General features: G+C 37.3%; 1 protein-coding gene across 6 annotated transcripts in view; it reads left to right on the top strand.

Moving 5' to 3' along the window:
- LOC131431279 (disintegrin and metalloproteinase domain-containing protein 10) overlaps positions 1–10,907 on the top strand; it is a 235,095-nt gene extending 224,188 nt beyond the window's left edge. For 5 of the 6 annotated variants that reach the window (XM_058596894.1, XM_058596890.1, XM_058596893.1 and 2 more), the window contains exon 14: positions 8,279–10,907. In XM_058596894.1, coding sequence (XP_058452877.1) covers positions 8,279–8,306 — 28 coding nt within the window. In that variant the 3' untranslated portion in view covers positions 8,307–10,907. Of the gene's footprint in view, positions 1–115; positions 387–8,278 lie in introns of all 6 variants that reach the window. The other variant, XR_009229659.1, reaches the window with a different exon arrangement.
- Positions 10,908–16,930: the final 6,023 nt, after the last annotated feature.

Below are 16,930 nucleotides of genomic sequence, written 5' to 3'. Positions count from 1 at the left end.
GATGAGATTTCCTCCCTCTGTTTTTCTTCTCTTAGATTTTCCCTCTCCCTTTCGCTATTTACAGTTGAAATTTTCCGCTTGTTATCATGAAAATTTATATGTTTTTGTTTTTTAGCTGCTCATAAAAAACGACACTCCAGTAAGCATAGAACCAAATCGTAAACAGAAACGATTGGACTAAATTATTCAACAACCAAACACAATCCTTTCATACACAAACAAAACAGACATCACTAGTTTACTTTTATGCTTTTGATAAGGAGTGTTCAGTCAGCAAATTTACTATCTAGGATTAGCGATAAACGCCAAATTGGTGTCCATCAAGCATTAAAAGACTCAATTTTGTTTGAGGCTTTATGGTTCAAAACTGATCCGGAACAAAAGTAGTAAGCATTTGTTTTTTTTTTTTTTGGTTTTGTTTGTATTTCTTTTTCGCACTCACTAATCCAATCTGAACAAACATAGTATTAGCCTAACTAACTTTTCGTTTTTTTCTTAATTTTGCACCAAATCTGTAGAGTAATACGAATTCCATAGGTACTTTTTTATAATGCTGTAGTCGAGCTGTGTACGTTTTCTTTTTAGGTTCCCTTATCCTAATTGCTCTGGAACATCTTCAAAATGTATGAACGAATGTTTATGTTTGTTTCTATGAGACCGTAAGCAGTTCGTTCAATGTTACCATCATCAACGGAATCTCTTCTATAGATAGAACATATCTTTCAGTGTTGTTTGTTATAATTATACTTTTTCATGGCTTTTTCATTTCATAGAAAAAAATGTCTTTGGAGAAAATTCTCCCCTAACTTGTTTGGCTACCATTATCATCTAATCCATTACTCAAACTGTCTTCATGAAATTTATAATTTGTGTTATATAGAATTGTCTGGAGATTTTGTTTAAAGAGAATTTCATGTTCATTTGTTAGAAATTAATTCATCATAGGCATTTGGAATGATACCTATTCATTGTGATGCCTAAGAACTATGCAAGTGTTATGTTCAAAACCTTCTGTTTTTTTGTTTTTTATTTTAAAAATCATACAAATAAGGATCTACAAATCTTTCGGTGTGTTACAATTCATTTGAAAACATCGTAAGACTATGACACCGTTCACTCTGAAATGAAAAAATTTCAAAATGGTGTTATGAATCGCAATATGCTTCGTACTATCTTTCGTACTGTTTCTGCCGTGCGGGTGAAGTTAGAAATGGTTGAATTTAATGAGTTTAGTCTGTAGAGTAGCCCAGTGCATTTATCAAATTGAAAAGGGGGGTCGCTAATGTCAGAGACATAACCGTATTGACGTGAATACGAATAACATTGGTTCACTGACTGAAAATGTGCCCTTATGAAGCACGATATCAACTCTGTACGACAAATACAGGTTTAAAGTTGGGGCTAAATAAAAGGTAATAATAGTAATAATAATTGGTCTAATATGCTATATGATAACATGTAACGAAGGTAGAGGAAATAGTAGACACCTTTCTTTATAATAATTTCTTCAACAGTACAATATTATATTGTTAACTACCACAGATAATTTGGAGTGTATGAACCGAGTATTCTGGAGACCGAGTATTCCTTTTACCGCGACATATTTTGGAATGACACCCATACTAGTATAAACATTTTTTGCACATTTCAACGAAAGAATCTATCATAATGCTATACGAAATTCATTTCTGGCTTTCAGAAGGGTCGAATTGTGGAATTTCCTCCGATATTGAGTACTTTGGTGCATTTTAATTGGTTGATTAGGTCACTTGGAATTGAATTCGTAGTGAACTGAGCTCTGGACCTGAACCGCTATAAGGTGCTTAAGATACACTTGCTTTACTTCCTGTTCAATCAACTAGAATAGAATGAACGAAATACTCATCACACTTGCATGCCAATTTCGCACTCGGACAACGGTTCTGAGGTAGTCTCAGTCTCGATGTACAACATTTCTTCTCGTGCTTCACACGGAACTAGCCGTCGTGGTGACGTGGTAGCCTTTCACCAGCAGCAGCAAAAATAGACCTTCTGTGTGGTGTAAAGCCTAATTAGGATTGGATTCTGGAACTGAATTCCTAAACTGATTTCAGGATCTGGATTTTGATCCACCTGAATTCTGAACATAATTTAGGGTTTAAAATTTAGTTTTAGAATTCTGTTTTAGAGTAATTTAGTTCCAGAAAACAGGATCGAAGGTTAAGACTTAGACTCTGGAACTGAATCTTAATCCTACATTCCGAAACTATCAGGTGTACAACTTTGCTTCCGCCGTTTTTTTTTGCAAAATTAAAAGCTTTATTACGAAATAGTGCTTACAGATGTATTATTCAAAGTATCGTCCATCGCTAGCGACAACTTTCTCCCATCTTTCCGGCAATTTTCGGATCCCGGCTCGAAAAAAGGAGTCCTCTTTTGACGCTATCCATGAAGCAATCCATTTTTCCAACTCCTCGAAGGATTGAAAATGTTGATCTGCCAGGCCGTGTGCCATCGAACGGAATAGGTGAAAGTCAGAACGGGTGACATATGGGGAATACGGCGGGTGGGGCAAGACCTCCCATTTCAGCCTTTCCATGTACTTTTTGACCACTTTGCGATGTGAGGCCGAGCATTGTCGTGTTGGAGGATGATGACTTTGTCATGTCGCTCTTGATATTGTGGCCGCTTTTCTTTTAGCGTGTGACGAAGGCGCATCAGTTGCGTTCGGTAGCGATCTCCTGTAATGGTTTCACCATGTTTTAAGAGTTCTTCATCAAGCAATGCTTCTAGATGTTCATCTTTGAAGGTTTCTTCTCTTCCACCGCCATGTTTGTCCTCGACATCGAAATCACCATTTTTGAAACGTTGAAACCACTCCCGACATGTTCTTCTACTCAGAGCAGCATCACCGTAAGTTTCTGAGAGCATTCGATGCGCTTTAGCTGCATTTTTTTTTTTGCGAAATGTAACAGAAAAATAAAACTACCCGCAAATGGCGAGAATTGGGCTCATAACCAGACATTTTCGGACGTGAATAATACGAAAACAAGAACAACTGTCACTGAAAAAGCGATTACAATTCGTTAGGCACTGTACACACTTTTATTAAAGGCATTATCATCTATGTATTTTGACCAGCCTCAGCCGGTACAGCCACCTATCGGAAAACGGCGGAATCAAAGTTGTACACCTGATAGATTTTTGAAACTGGTTTCTTGGCTACATTCGGGAACTGAATTTAGTGTTTTAATTTAGGTTTGGAATCCATATTTAAAATTCTTTCTCAGGAATTCAACTTCAGAATTGGTAAACAAAATTCAAGATCTAGATTCTGGAACCAAATTTTAGTTCTGAACTCCGAATCAGATTCGGGTTCAGAATTTAGAACCTGGAATTGAACTCAGTACTTGGGCCCTGGAACTAGATTCTGTCGTTCCTTAATCCAGGCTCAGAATTTAGTGCTAGAATTAAATTCGAAATCGGTATTCTGAAAATGAGTTCAGTTCCCGAATTCTAGAACCTAATTCCTGAACTGAATTCTTGATCTGGATCCCGACATTTTGATACTGAATTTGGAGCCAGTTCCAGGTTTTTCTTTTTTTCCCCTTTATAGGCTGCTCTGGCCGAGGGGGGTGGTTACAACGATCCACACTTTCCATACCGGACGAACTAGGCTATGGCGCCCAAATGAACACTAGTAACGAAGAAGGAAACCGCCCTATCATTGATAGGTTCCCTCCAGCATGTAACCCAAGTGACAGATTCCTTTACGGTTATCAATTTGCAACGAAAGATACGAATATCTTCTATTGCAAGTTCACCAGAGAGTTTGTCACTTGGGCAGGAAGTGTGTGCTTCACCCTGTAACCAGTCAATCATTGAGTCGTGCGTCTGTATCGTATTGCTATTTTGTCATCCTACCAGCTGCTTCTGTGTCTTAAATGTCCTCGTCGATGAAACTTTGGAAAATTTCGCATTGTATCCGCTTCGGTCTTGGCCCTGCTTTCCTATATAGTCTTTTATGTCTGAAGCGGTACTTACGATTATTACTTTGAAGTTCCCTAATCAATGTAGATAAGTTTGGTCTACTTACACTATCCAATCTAATCTATTCTAATTGTTTCTATCTTTGTCGATATTACGATACGTTTCCTTTTACCCCATTGCATTGCTTTTTACTATACCGGAGACACCTGTTAATATCACAAGCTAGTAGATTATCAGGAATAAAGGAATAATAATAATAATACTAAAATTTACTTACCAAAAGCTAGGTAATTTTATAAAATACCTATTATATTTCATTTTCTTGAGAACATTCTAGGGTCTGTTTCTTGGTCTTAAATCTTCGATGATAATCCTTTGTTTCATCAGGCTCGGATTTCGTTAAGAACATAAAATAAAATAAAATAAAATCAGGTGTTAGTAAGCTTGTTAAATTATATAACGTAAGGATGCGCATTTAACACTAGATTGCCCAGGAAAGTCACAATATGTAAACAATGTAAGGATTGCTTAAAATTCTGTGAACTTTTTTAATTCTTTATTTAACGATATATGCACTTAGGCACACTGCACTAGCTTTTATTTATTCTGTCACAGTTTTTATTATTGACTTTCTCTCTTCCAATAATTTTGACTTCTTTAGAGCAATTCAGGTCTAAACTAAGTTTTGGGCCTTCTAGTGTTGAGCACGCATCCAGGAAACAAGAACTACATGTATTTCGTGAAGAAATACTAGGTGTGATTGGATGAAATGGTCCACGTGAACCGTTCTCTTCCAGACACACACATCTCACACTCCCAGTTAGAAGGTGACATCTGTGTCCAAGTTGGAGAAATCTAAGAACATTCAAACCTTTTTCGATTTGAGAGTGTATTTACACCCAATCAATCATCCTCGCTGTTATTGCAACTTGTGAACATTACCGATACTTAGCCGGATCGGAAAGGGTGAAAGTTCCTAAACGGTTCATAAGATATCAATTTACTCCTATTCCTGATAACAATAGTCCTCCTTTTTGAATTAAATTCACCAGTCCAGGACGATTATTATATATTAATATTCATCCCAACTGGATCAAAATAATTCAAATTGGTGACCAATTCCAGGCATAAGAATGCTCGAAACCACCTAATGACCTATTGTCAATTTCAAGCATTATTAGTCCTGTCCACTCCGTGATCGATCCAGATAACATAACAATTTTCATCTTTTTACTTTTATAAGCGAACGATCGATCGATCTCGGTATGGTCCGACTTTGTCAATACGAAGTATAAATTGACTCCCACCCCCATCCACCAAAGGGGGGTACGCGCCCTTGTAGCTCATCATCCAAAGCCCAGGGAATTTGGAGCCAGTTCCAGGTTTTTCGTTCCTAAATGTCCAGCATTCAGGTGCTGGTGTAGATAAAAAAAATGGTGGCGAAAAGTACTGAACAGTTGTTGACATCGCATGAATTTCACAAATCGGTTATTTTTAGAAGCAGTAAAGTATTCCGAAAGAACTATGCAAATTTTTTTCTCCACTGAGTATGTAAATCTTCAAAAACAAAACTGTAACATTGTTTGTTGTATTGTTTACCTTTCATTTTTTCTGCGTTATTTGTGCGGTAGAATGGTAGAATTTGTTTGTCTTCAATAAAACTTTAGTATGGATGTACCATTACAATTTTGTAAGCGAAGCAGTAAAAGCTACAGAAAACACACAATCAATCAACTAATACGAACGATTATTGATGTATGGAAGCGTGAAAGAAGCATGCAGGTTTTATTCGTATTCACGTCCTTCAGTTATGTCTCTGACATTACCCATCCGCCTTTTTTACCATCGAATGTCACCAATTAAAACACCTTAACGCTAGCCGGATGCTTGATCAGATACACGTTTTTTGTGTTCATCGGATACATCTTTTACCGGGAGAGATCTAATATTTGATATAGGATCGATGATAAACATGCTCTCGTCGGTAAACAGGATAACCGTTTTTTTTCGCTTGTAGCGCTCAACTCGTAGCTCCTGGATGGGGTTGGTAATTATGTGAATTTTTCTCCCGTGCCTTCGACTCCTCTTTTGAAACTTCCTTTGTAATTTTCTGTGCCATCAAGTCGCTGATTTCTTGTTCTTTCTGCCCGGATCTGTTTTCTGATGGCAGCTATAACCCTCGGGATCAGAGTTTACTTCTTGAGGACCTGTGGTCTTCTTCGCGGATTGTTGTCTTTCCTTTTCACAATCTTAAAGCTTGCTTCATTTAGAATTGGAACAAACTTTTGCTCATACTGAGGTGCTCCTGGCAGACGGATTTGAAAGTTCTTGGCGCCCACTTGTCGGGAATTTTGTCAGCTTCACGTATGATTTTTGACATTCCGCAAATCGACTGTACTTTGTAAACAATCAACATGGAAGCCGAAAGAAGGAAAAAAATTGTGCACAGTTATTTGGAAAATCCATTGTGGTCTGCATCTAGGCTAGCTAAACAGCTGAAATTGCCCAGAAATACCGTATGGCGCGTTATCAAATGGTATAAGGAAACATTGACGACGATTCGGAAGCCTCAAGCCAACCGTCGGAGTGGAACTGTCGACCGGAAACTGCGTGGTAAGATTTTGAAGACGCTTAAGAAGAATCCTAATCTGTCGGACCGTGATTTGGCCAGAAAATTCGGTGCTGCCCATATTACCGTGAGGAGAACTCGACTCCGGGAAGGAATCAAGTCGTATCGAGCTAGCAAACAGCCAAATCGGACCATAAAACAGAATAGTGTGGTCAAAATTCGTGCTCGGAAACTATATGACCAGGTGCTGACCAAGTTCGACGGGTGTCTTCTGATGGACGATGAAACCTATGTCAAGGCTGACTTCGGGCAAATCCCAGGTCAAAAATTTTACTTGGCAACGGCACGGGGGGATGTTCCAGCCAAATTGAAATTTGTTTTTGCCGACAAATTTACAAGAAAATTTATGATTTGACATGGCAATTGCAGCAGTGGCAAAAAAACGAAAGTTTTCGTTACAAATAAGACAATGACATCGGAACTATACCAAAAAGAGTGTCTCCAAAAACGAATTTGGCAGTTCATTCGATCCCACGACCATCCCGTAATGTTTTGCAAAGATTTTGCAAGCTGACATTATAGCAAAGTCGTTCAAGAATGGTATGCAGAGAAAGGGGTCCAGTTTGTTCCGAAAAACCTTAACCCACCCAACTGCCTCCAGTTCCGGTCTATTGAGAAATACTGGGCAATCATGAAGAGAAGACTCAAGGCAAAGGGAATGGTTGTCATGCCGCCTAATGGGTCGTGTTACAGAAAAAATTCGAGAATTCCTTCGAAACCGTGACTTATAATTTGATCCGTATTTTTTCTTAAAAGTATGAAGAAAAAGCATTCTTAAAAGTATGAAGAAACGCATTTGTATAAAAAAAGATCTTGACTTCAATAATAAATAACTGAAATACAGGCAATTGTCTTTGTTCCAATTCTATCTGAAGCAAGCTTTAGACCGTTTTCACAGTCGCCTGGAAAACGCTCACGACGATTGAAATGTTTTTGCGATATTGAAATCACCAACTATTTTCGAAGCGGGTATTTCTTATGCAAAATGTTATGTTGAGTTCTGATTTATAATCCTGAAGCAGATTCAATGCGACCTATCAATAGTGTAACATGATTTGTGCGGTCATTAAATCTATTTGTAATCTACTTCTTAGGGATTCCTACGTAACATCAATCGAATTTAATCAAACACAATCAACCTCCATTCGGAATGCGAAAGGAAGTTCAACCAACGATACGATTTGTGAAATAAGTTGCGATAAAGCAGGTTAAACGGGCCAGTACTGTCATTCGCATTGTATGTACTTGAATCGCTGAAGTTTTCTACGTAACAGGGACCACTATTGCTAGATCATATTGGATCTGCTTCTGCATTGTAGGTTGAATTTAAACTGAATATTACAATAAGAAAAAAATGCCGCATTTTTAGTCCTAACAATGACTGCTGGACTAACATTTTCATTTCTAACAATGACTGCTGGACTAACACATTTCTCAATTGATCTATATACAGATAAAATAGGTGGTAGAATTTCAACAAACTTCATTCCGTCCCGGCAGTCGTCATTAGGTGGATTACTAATTTCAGATCGTTCAAATACTAACATGTCTACGAACATGCATTCGTTTTATTTTATTTTTTCTTCAGTTTGTGCTAACCCGAAGACTAACTAATTTGCGTAAATATTTTAGCTTTTCCTATTTTTGTTCTAACCGTCCATCATTTGTACCGATTTCCAGCAACTGCGCCACTGATACAGAATTATAGCAGGATGAGCAATGCCGAGCTGTACGCCGAAGCCTATCCGGACCGCAGCACGTACGGCGAGCAGACCCGTCGTCACTACAGTAACAATAAGGTCTGACAAGATGGCCACCATCACCGGTCCAGTAGCAGCGACAGCAGCAACAGCCATCATCATCCCGACGACGTTTCGATCACTGCTGATGATAATACACGCAGCAACGGTGCATTCTTCGGGAATGTTGAGCGAAAAATCCACTACAACTACAATAACAATATTTATAAGATATTTTTATTTTTCTAATAAGGTGAACAAACAAAAAAAAAACAAGAACAAATACAGTGAACAAAGAAAAAAAAAGATTATTGAAAGCAAGTATGATGCAGAACTCAAGCATGTACACACACCACTCAAATAGGAAACCGAGAATCAAATAGACGTTTTTCTCATTATTTAGAACAAAAAAAAATAAGCAACCACTAAGAAATTCCGTGAGTTCTACTCGACTGTTTGATCGTCGCGGAAAGTGTTTCGTTTTCTTATTGTAATTTTGAAGCCACGAAACACTTTAAAACAGGATAACATTTTTGCATTTGCCTGTCTGAAATCATAAATTGTAAAGACAATGAATGAAGCTAGGATTAGGAAAACGTATCAGACAAAAGAGGAAAAAAAAGAATGGAAGAAGTTAGAAAAGTTGTTTACAAGGTAGCGCCCTCAGTATGAGTATAGATAAAAACAAAACACGAGAAAAGCATAAAAAAAGAAGAGATCACTCTCCTCCGGGTCCAGAAAAAAATAAAACAAAATGAACAAAAAACAGTGTTAAACAAGTAACTATTGTAACAAAGAAAAGTATAACAAAATATTGTAGTATAACTGCAAAAGATATAAAGTTTTTACTTTCCTTCTGTTATGGATGTGAGTGTGGAACTGAATTGTAGTACTAGTTTAGGCAAATGTTGGGAAAATCGGAAACGATTTCGTCGTCGTCTGGTAGCAGGTCTCAGCGCAGAACGCATATTCGACTGGGATGGGAATAATGATCACTCGACTAGATCGATCACACAGGTTCATGAATCAAACAAGCAAAAAGTATGTTGGGTTTTGCTACCAACCAGATAGAAACGGATAGCGTTGTAAGCGTTGCATAAAACGTACACACGAACGGGGAGGTAGCGAGTATGAAGAAAAAGTGCTATATGTGATATATATTTTTCTAAACGAAAACAAAACACTGAACGGGAAAAGATTATTTTTTTCGAGCAATCTGAACGGCGGTAATTGTTGGGACGAAACAGTAAAAGTATTACACGGATTTGGTTTTTGATGGTCTTATTAATGCAACTACTATGATACTACTATTACTATTACTACGATACAATAGGTGATAATGATAGGAATCATTCCTGCATTTCTGCGTTAAAGTTTTCGCCAAACTGCCTACCGCTATGATATTGGTGATTTTAGTTCACCCAAAAAAATCCTTCCCACAGCTGCTATAGAATAGTCATTAGCTCGAAACAGCGAAGCCAAATGCTCAAACTCCTCTTTTTTGTTGTTTTTTTTCTTTGTCATTTTTAGTTCAGAGTTCAATCAACCGGGTGCAGGCCAAATTTTAGTTTTTTTTCAGTTTTGTCCGTTCAGCAATACCGAACTTTCAACTGTAGTATGAACTAACTATTGTTAAGGATATTTCAAATAGTCTAGACCAAAATATGTCATTATGTTTAGTTAATATTCGATTCTCGACTGTTCTTGTGTTTGATTAGAATCAGTTAGATTTAGTTAGTTAGAAAATATATCAATCTCACTTAAAAAAAACAATATCAAACCATTATCGTTGCAACCTTCTTCCTAGGTCCCAGGTTGCATTACGAGCGATTAATCTGTTGTCTTATTTTTTCGTGCTATCATACACCAGTTATGAAAGAGCAATCAAAATAATTCCATTAAAAGTGACAACCACCGATGGGTGGAGGAGTCGATGTTGCAAAACGGCATTTAGAGAAACCACTGAACTTGAACAAAACTTGATGAAAGAGAAGCAGAAACTGTAAAAGAAGATAATAATTGGAAACCGAAGTGAAATGAAGTATTGTTCTAATTAGGCGAGACCGTCGTAACAAGCACAGCAGAAAGAAAAACAGTGCAGTGAGGAAAGAAAGAAGATAATGCATGCGAAATGGGGAAGATAACCAATATATATGAAGATCTATTTTTTAATTTTTATTATATACATTCATATTAGACATATTGTAAATTTAGAAGTGATCAAGTCTCCTACCAGTAAAAGCAAGACAAAACAAAAGAAACATACAGAAGTGTAGGCGTTTACTGCGCGTACAACTATAACTTTGCAAACGGGATTTCTCCAAGGTATGCAATCGACGAAAACAGTGCGAGTGATCGAGTGATAGAGAATGAAATTTTGTGCGCGAAATAAGAAGAAGGGTTAGGAAAGGGGTTACAAGCAACCCGTAGGATACTACAACCTAGTACTGGATCGTTTATTGTGTACCACTTGTAAATGTTTGTAAATAGGACATATATCTGCAGCAGGACAAATGAAGGCGCTGGGAAAAAAAGTGGATGAAAAGAATAAAAGAAGGGAAAAATGAAAATTCTGTAATCAATTAAGTTGACTAGAACTAGAACAAAAGAAATATCAATCCGAGTGTCTATGGAAGATTTTACCTTGCTTTTGCTTTCTGTACCAAAGTGCAAAATTAGGAAAGTATTGTGCAGCAGTATGTATTAATTGTTTTCTAATGTTCGGTAAAAAGTTAACAAAAAATTCATTTTATCAAGATATTCAGCTCGTTAGGTTAGTATAATCGATTACCGAAAGTTAGACTATATTGTTGGCGCCCTACTGGATCATTTGAAACAACTGCCGGACCGTTCCGGTATGTTTACAAAATAATGCTAATATGTTATTCACTCTAATTATTGTTAACGGCCGTATGCGATAGGTTCGAAAGTATGTCAATCTCGTAGTACCGTTTTCGTTCGAATCAATCACACTTTCAAACACCGTACATGCATAAGAACAACTCCAATCCAACTTTAAACCATCAGGTCTGTTATAGACTTATGTTGTAATCAAAAATGTTTGTTATCATTTGTTATTTGACTTATTTTTTCGCTGATTTTGTATCGACTATTCGACGAACACATACTTTCGAATGCAAACAAGCCATTCTTATTTTCACTCGAAAGCATACGAACGCGATTGATGTGCAAAAGAAGGATCGGCATCGCAGCTAGTTTTTCAGGAAGATTCCAAGCATCCAAGAAGTGACGAATGCTACATAATAAATAAATATCGTACTCAAGATAAATTTTATTCAAGTCGGTAAATAAAATTTTGAAATTAAACTTCGTGCAAAGTGAAAGCATTGAAAAGTCAGTTCTGAAATCCGATCTACTCAAAATATGTTGCATTTTTCATTTTTCATGTTTTCGATAGTCTACATACTTATTCCATTGGTAAAATTATTCATTTTAAATAAAATAAAGCATGTTAACCCGTGACGTATTTTCCATGAAGTACCTAGAGTAAAATTTGATCCGTAAAAACTTAGCGCATATATTCGAAGGTTCGTCAATATTAAAAAAAAAACAAATTTATAATTTGATTGCTAATTACCTTTAAATTCTAAAAAAGAATGTTGTTGGAAATCGGTTACACTGTTTTTAATGTATTTGAAACGTTGATTCGCAACATTGAACTGACTAATCCAAACCACGGCATTTTGTCTATTCGTCTGTTCGTACGTTCGAAACTTAACAGTTTACTGATATTTAAATATTTTGTGACAAACTATTCGTGTTAGAGTTCATTCGAGTGAAAACAAGTATGGCTTATTCGTATTTGTTCGAAAATATCTGTTCGTCGTATGGTCGATAGGGGCGATAACAAGAATGAGGATAATTATTCCTTGCACTTAAATGTATTCAATTTAATGGCGTTTTCGCTTGAATCAAAACCCAACCCTGTTTCGACCCCAACTGCTGTCAAATGTATGAATTTGACAGCAGTTATGGTTTTTTATTCAAAAGATATTTTATTCTATTATTAGGCCTATTTGCGTACAAGCTTTACGTGGCCGATTTAGCTGAATTTTTAAATAAAAGATTTGTTTTTGTATTGGATCTCGTTGTCACCCTTTTTCTAGGGGGAGAAGAGCTTCCATTTTCCTCCTGCGAGGATTGAGGGGCACTTCGTTCGTGGTTCGTCTCGTCATCCATTGCCGCATCGGTGGTATTGTTGTTGATTTCGTTGCTAGTTGCTGTAGCTGCGCTTTGTTGTACATTGTTTGCAGTTGCTGGTTGGTTGGATGGTAAGCTGTTAACTGCAGCTGGTGTACTTTGTTCTATAGGGGATACGTTGGATGGTTTCGTTGAAGAGGATTCTTCACTGCTGTTGGTGACTGTCACAGGTGTTCTTGGGTTGCTTGGGGTTGATGTGAAGGAAGCACCGTTGTCCTTTGGTATAGTTGTCTCCTTGTCCGGTTTATCACATGGCTTACCGTAGTGAACAGCTTTTTGGCAATATTGACATGTGGTCATCTGATTGTCATAGGTAACAAATGATTTGCACGGGATTCTTGTATCCTGACTGAATGTCACATAAGAAGGTATAGGCCTCCTCAAGCGCATGCGTAACAAACGTACGCCATTTCGAATACCGGGGAAAAAAATTCTTCCACTTTTCTTTTTCGATAGAGAGAATCTCTCCGTATTGGGACATGGTTTTGCGAATATAAGGATCGATGACGCTTGAGGGAAGATCATGCACACGCACTTCTATAGCACTATCTTCCATATATACTGGAATGTTGTACTTAATGTTCTCGTGCTCCACATAGTGCACATTGTTATTGTCTTTTGCGAATTGAATTGCATCCAACTCTTTATAAAACTGGTTGTAAATTACATTATTTGTCTGATTGCATTGAAGTAAATGCACACGTTTAATGTCAAGATGCATTTGCTCCTTAAGCAAACCTTCAAGTTCTCGTATCGAAGGTCGAATTTTGCACTGTCTGAAGTCAACAATAATTGTATTCTTTCGTACCGACGGTAGCTTTTGTTCGTTTGGTTCACTCATTTTCGAGGTCTATTGTTCACTACACAATACTGTACTTGGTTTCTTCTGTCCCCAACGTAAGCGGTTTTGTTTGTCGACTGACTTGGATGAGATGTAAACCCGAACTGCAGCAGTTATGGTTGTAACTGGGTTAGTTTTAGCTTCAAGCGAAAACGACTTAAGAGTGTCGGGCGGGCAGCCCTGACCTGTAAGGATTTTTAAAATCAGTAGGATCGTAGCCCCTGCTATGCAATGGTTCTGTACGCAATGAATCGACTGGGAAGTCTGTTGAAACAGGAGGTCAAATTCCACAAAAGGAATGTAATAACAAGGTTTTGGCTTTGGGTGGGCAAGGTTGTATGAAAAACTGATAAGCTTCTGTTAACTTTTCGTACTTCATTTGGATCTTATAGGCATTACACAACTTTGACTGGTGAAACTATGTTTCATATTAAGTTTGTAGATTGCATCCTCGTTTTCGATTGTATTTCCTTAAATTCATTCACTGATTTTTATAGGTGGGGTGTTCTCCAAATAATTTTGTTTTTTACAAACTGAGTATCTCCATATTAAATATCAAAAGCGCTGAATAAAGTTTCACCTATCTAGTCCAAATTGTTTATGATTCCTACAGAATACTAATGAAAAAATAAAATAAATTACTAGAGATGGAATCTGGAATTTTGTCCCTGTCTACAAAGGGTGTTTTTTGTGTCACTTTTTTCGATAGGGGTAACTGTCATTCTGGTCATCCAACAGTCAAAATCAAGCCACAAACGCGTAATGTGCGTAATGAAGCCACAAACGCTGCTATTGATAAGAGTGTTTCGGAAGACCCGAATTTGTCGATTCACCGGCGCGCATCACAAGTAAACCTCTGCTCGTCGACCAAATGGAAAATTTTACGAAAAGACCTTGGTCCACTTCCATACATGATCCAGTTGGTTGAGGAATTGAAGACGCTCGACCATGGTAAGCGTAGAACACTCACTCAGAGAGCATTGGATAAGTTGACCGAAGATCCGCTTTTTTACCGAAAAAATGTGTTCTCTGGCGAGGCGCAGAGTTTGAAAACAAACAAAATTGCCGTTTTTGGAGCGAGGAGCAATTCTCACGAAGGCCCCGAGACATCATTACAGCCAGGAAAGTGACGAATTCACGCTGGTGGCATCATCAGTCTTCATTTATTTATAAAGAGGATGGAGCCAACTTCACGGTTTGTGGGCGTCATATTCAAAAACGTGTAGTTAGAAAATTTCGCAGAATTCGGTAATTTTTTACCGAATTTTCAATAGCTGAACGTTCGGTAATCAGTTCGATAATTAAATTGATTACCGATCGGTTGGCAATTGCTGAACTATCAAACAAATTCCGTAAATTGTAAACCAAACAGACCTAACGGATTGTTGGGTAATTTTTTGTTTGTATGTTTTCCTTTTGTTTAAATTCTGGATTTTCGGATTTCAAGAAACAACGCAAATTGACAAAAACGAATGAAGAAAACTCCAACCTGTTGTGGTATGGTTTTATTCCACGAAAAAAAAGGGTCAAATGTTCCGACTGACCGGAATTATGAGCGCCTTTCAAAACACTGCACAATCCGTCGAGTCCACCAGAAATTACCCTCGAACGATTTGTGTAGGCAGCAAGTGGACAAGTGATACAAAATTATTTTCTGTCTATAAGTAAACGAAAAGCTTTTAGTGGTTCTATTGGGGAGTGGGTCATTTCGCCGAAAACCATTTCGCTCAACAAAACGGGTGTTAACGCTATCATCTTTTATTTGTCTTCATTTTAAATTAATTCTAATTACGATTTTAAGACGATTTCAGGATTCGGCGAAACGGCTTTCGGCAAAATGACCCTGATTCGTTCTATTGGTTTAAAAACTTTAGCACCTGTACCTCAATCCATTCGATGAACTCTTCAAGATTTTTTTCGTTTGGTTAATAATAAGACACTTATTGAAAATTTTAATAACTGTTTGACAGTTAGTTTCACGACAATCAGTTTTCACAGAAGTTCGGTTATTGGAAGATAATTTTACCATACGGATAGTATGGTTTTTACCGTATTCGGCGACTATCCAGGTTTTAAAATTAAATTCTGTAATGAAAATTTACGTAAAACTGATCGTCCGGTAAAAATTTTCATAATTTTGTAAAATGAAACTCATGTACCGAAATATCGGTTATTTCTATAGATTACCGAAATTTTCTCGTCAAAAATAATATCGAACAAAGGAATTAAATCTTAGTGTGTAATTATCATGAATTGTTCTTCAAATAAAACCAAATTTTGCGCAAAAATGTACATATTTGTGCCTTTTTGTTAAAAAAAAACACCCTTTAGTTGTTAAAGATTGAATTTTGTGAAAGCCTGTTATAATGTATTGTGAAAGATGTTCCAAACAGTATCACGTAAAAACATTTACTTTGAAACATCTTCCTCTATGCCTCAGTTTTCAAGAAGTTTTTTTTCACCTTTGATCTGAATTCGAACGATGGAAAGTAAACCCATAAGCTGCTTCTTCGCAAAGGAATATGCGTTTTCAAAAACTTAATTCGTGACCTTTCCTCTTCTTTACTTTCTGGATCTGTTTTACTGCAGACCGGCAGTCCGACGATCCCGTCACTAAGTTAGTTGTTTTCACTAGGTTCTCTTCTGAGTCCTGCAAAACTTGTGAAAAAGTGTGGAGTGTTTGAATTGGTGTTTCCTAAACCCTTACTGGTTGACAGCATGGGTAAGGCATAAGACGTTTCACTTCGTAACTGCAGTTTCAGGGTGAATTTGGGAATCACTGGGGTTAAAACAAGTAAAACACCCTGATTCTGTATTTCGTTCGAATCGGATTGTTTCGATCGTATACGAAATTTAGCATTCTGTAGCCCGATCGAGTTGGAGTTTTCCATACAAAAGCATCACTCGATCGAATTAGAGAATGCAAATTTTTACATTCGTTTGACAAAATCCGATTCGATCGAAATATAGAATAGGGGTGAATATCCAACAACTCACTAGCTTTGTTTGAGACAATGGGATGAGTGACCATGGATAAATTAGCATAATCAGAATTTATGTAATTCCATTACACGAAATTCTGCGTGAGGGACCCTTACGTTCTTCTTCTTATTCTGGTTGGCGTTACCTCACTTGAGATGACGTCGATTTGATGGCACAGCAACTAATGGACTTCATTTTCACTGCACTACAAGCGAAAATCTCGCTGTTTGGCTGCGTGGAGTCGTCAAAGTACGGGTGAAAATCCTTTCTTTCTTGCGAAATATTCGAATATTCTCCGGACTAACACGATGCAACGTGCTCACCCGTTGAGAGTTTCACCGGAAGTCGCCCTTACGTTCTTGCAACCGCAACAAACAGTGCACGTGAATTATCAAAAATGAACGTCAGTTCATTTGTTATGATGAATCTGCTTGATGTATGTCACTTCTGACAGAAAATTCATTCTGCTGGTAAACACGATAAAATGTATTTTTAAAGTTTGTCATGCAATGTGTTTATCATAGCACTGTTTGCCAAATCGTAAGACAT

This window comes from Malaya genurostris, chromosome 2 (assembly GCF_030247185.1).
Source record: "Malaya genurostris strain Urasoe2022 chromosome 2, Malgen_1.1, whole genome shotgun sequence".
NCBI classification, from domain to species: domain Eukaryota; kingdom Metazoa; phylum Arthropoda; class Insecta; order Diptera; family Culicidae; genus Malaya; species Malaya genurostris.
The sequence above is the reverse complement of the archived record's forward strand: the minus strand, read 5'-3'. Positions and strand labels throughout refer to the sequence as shown.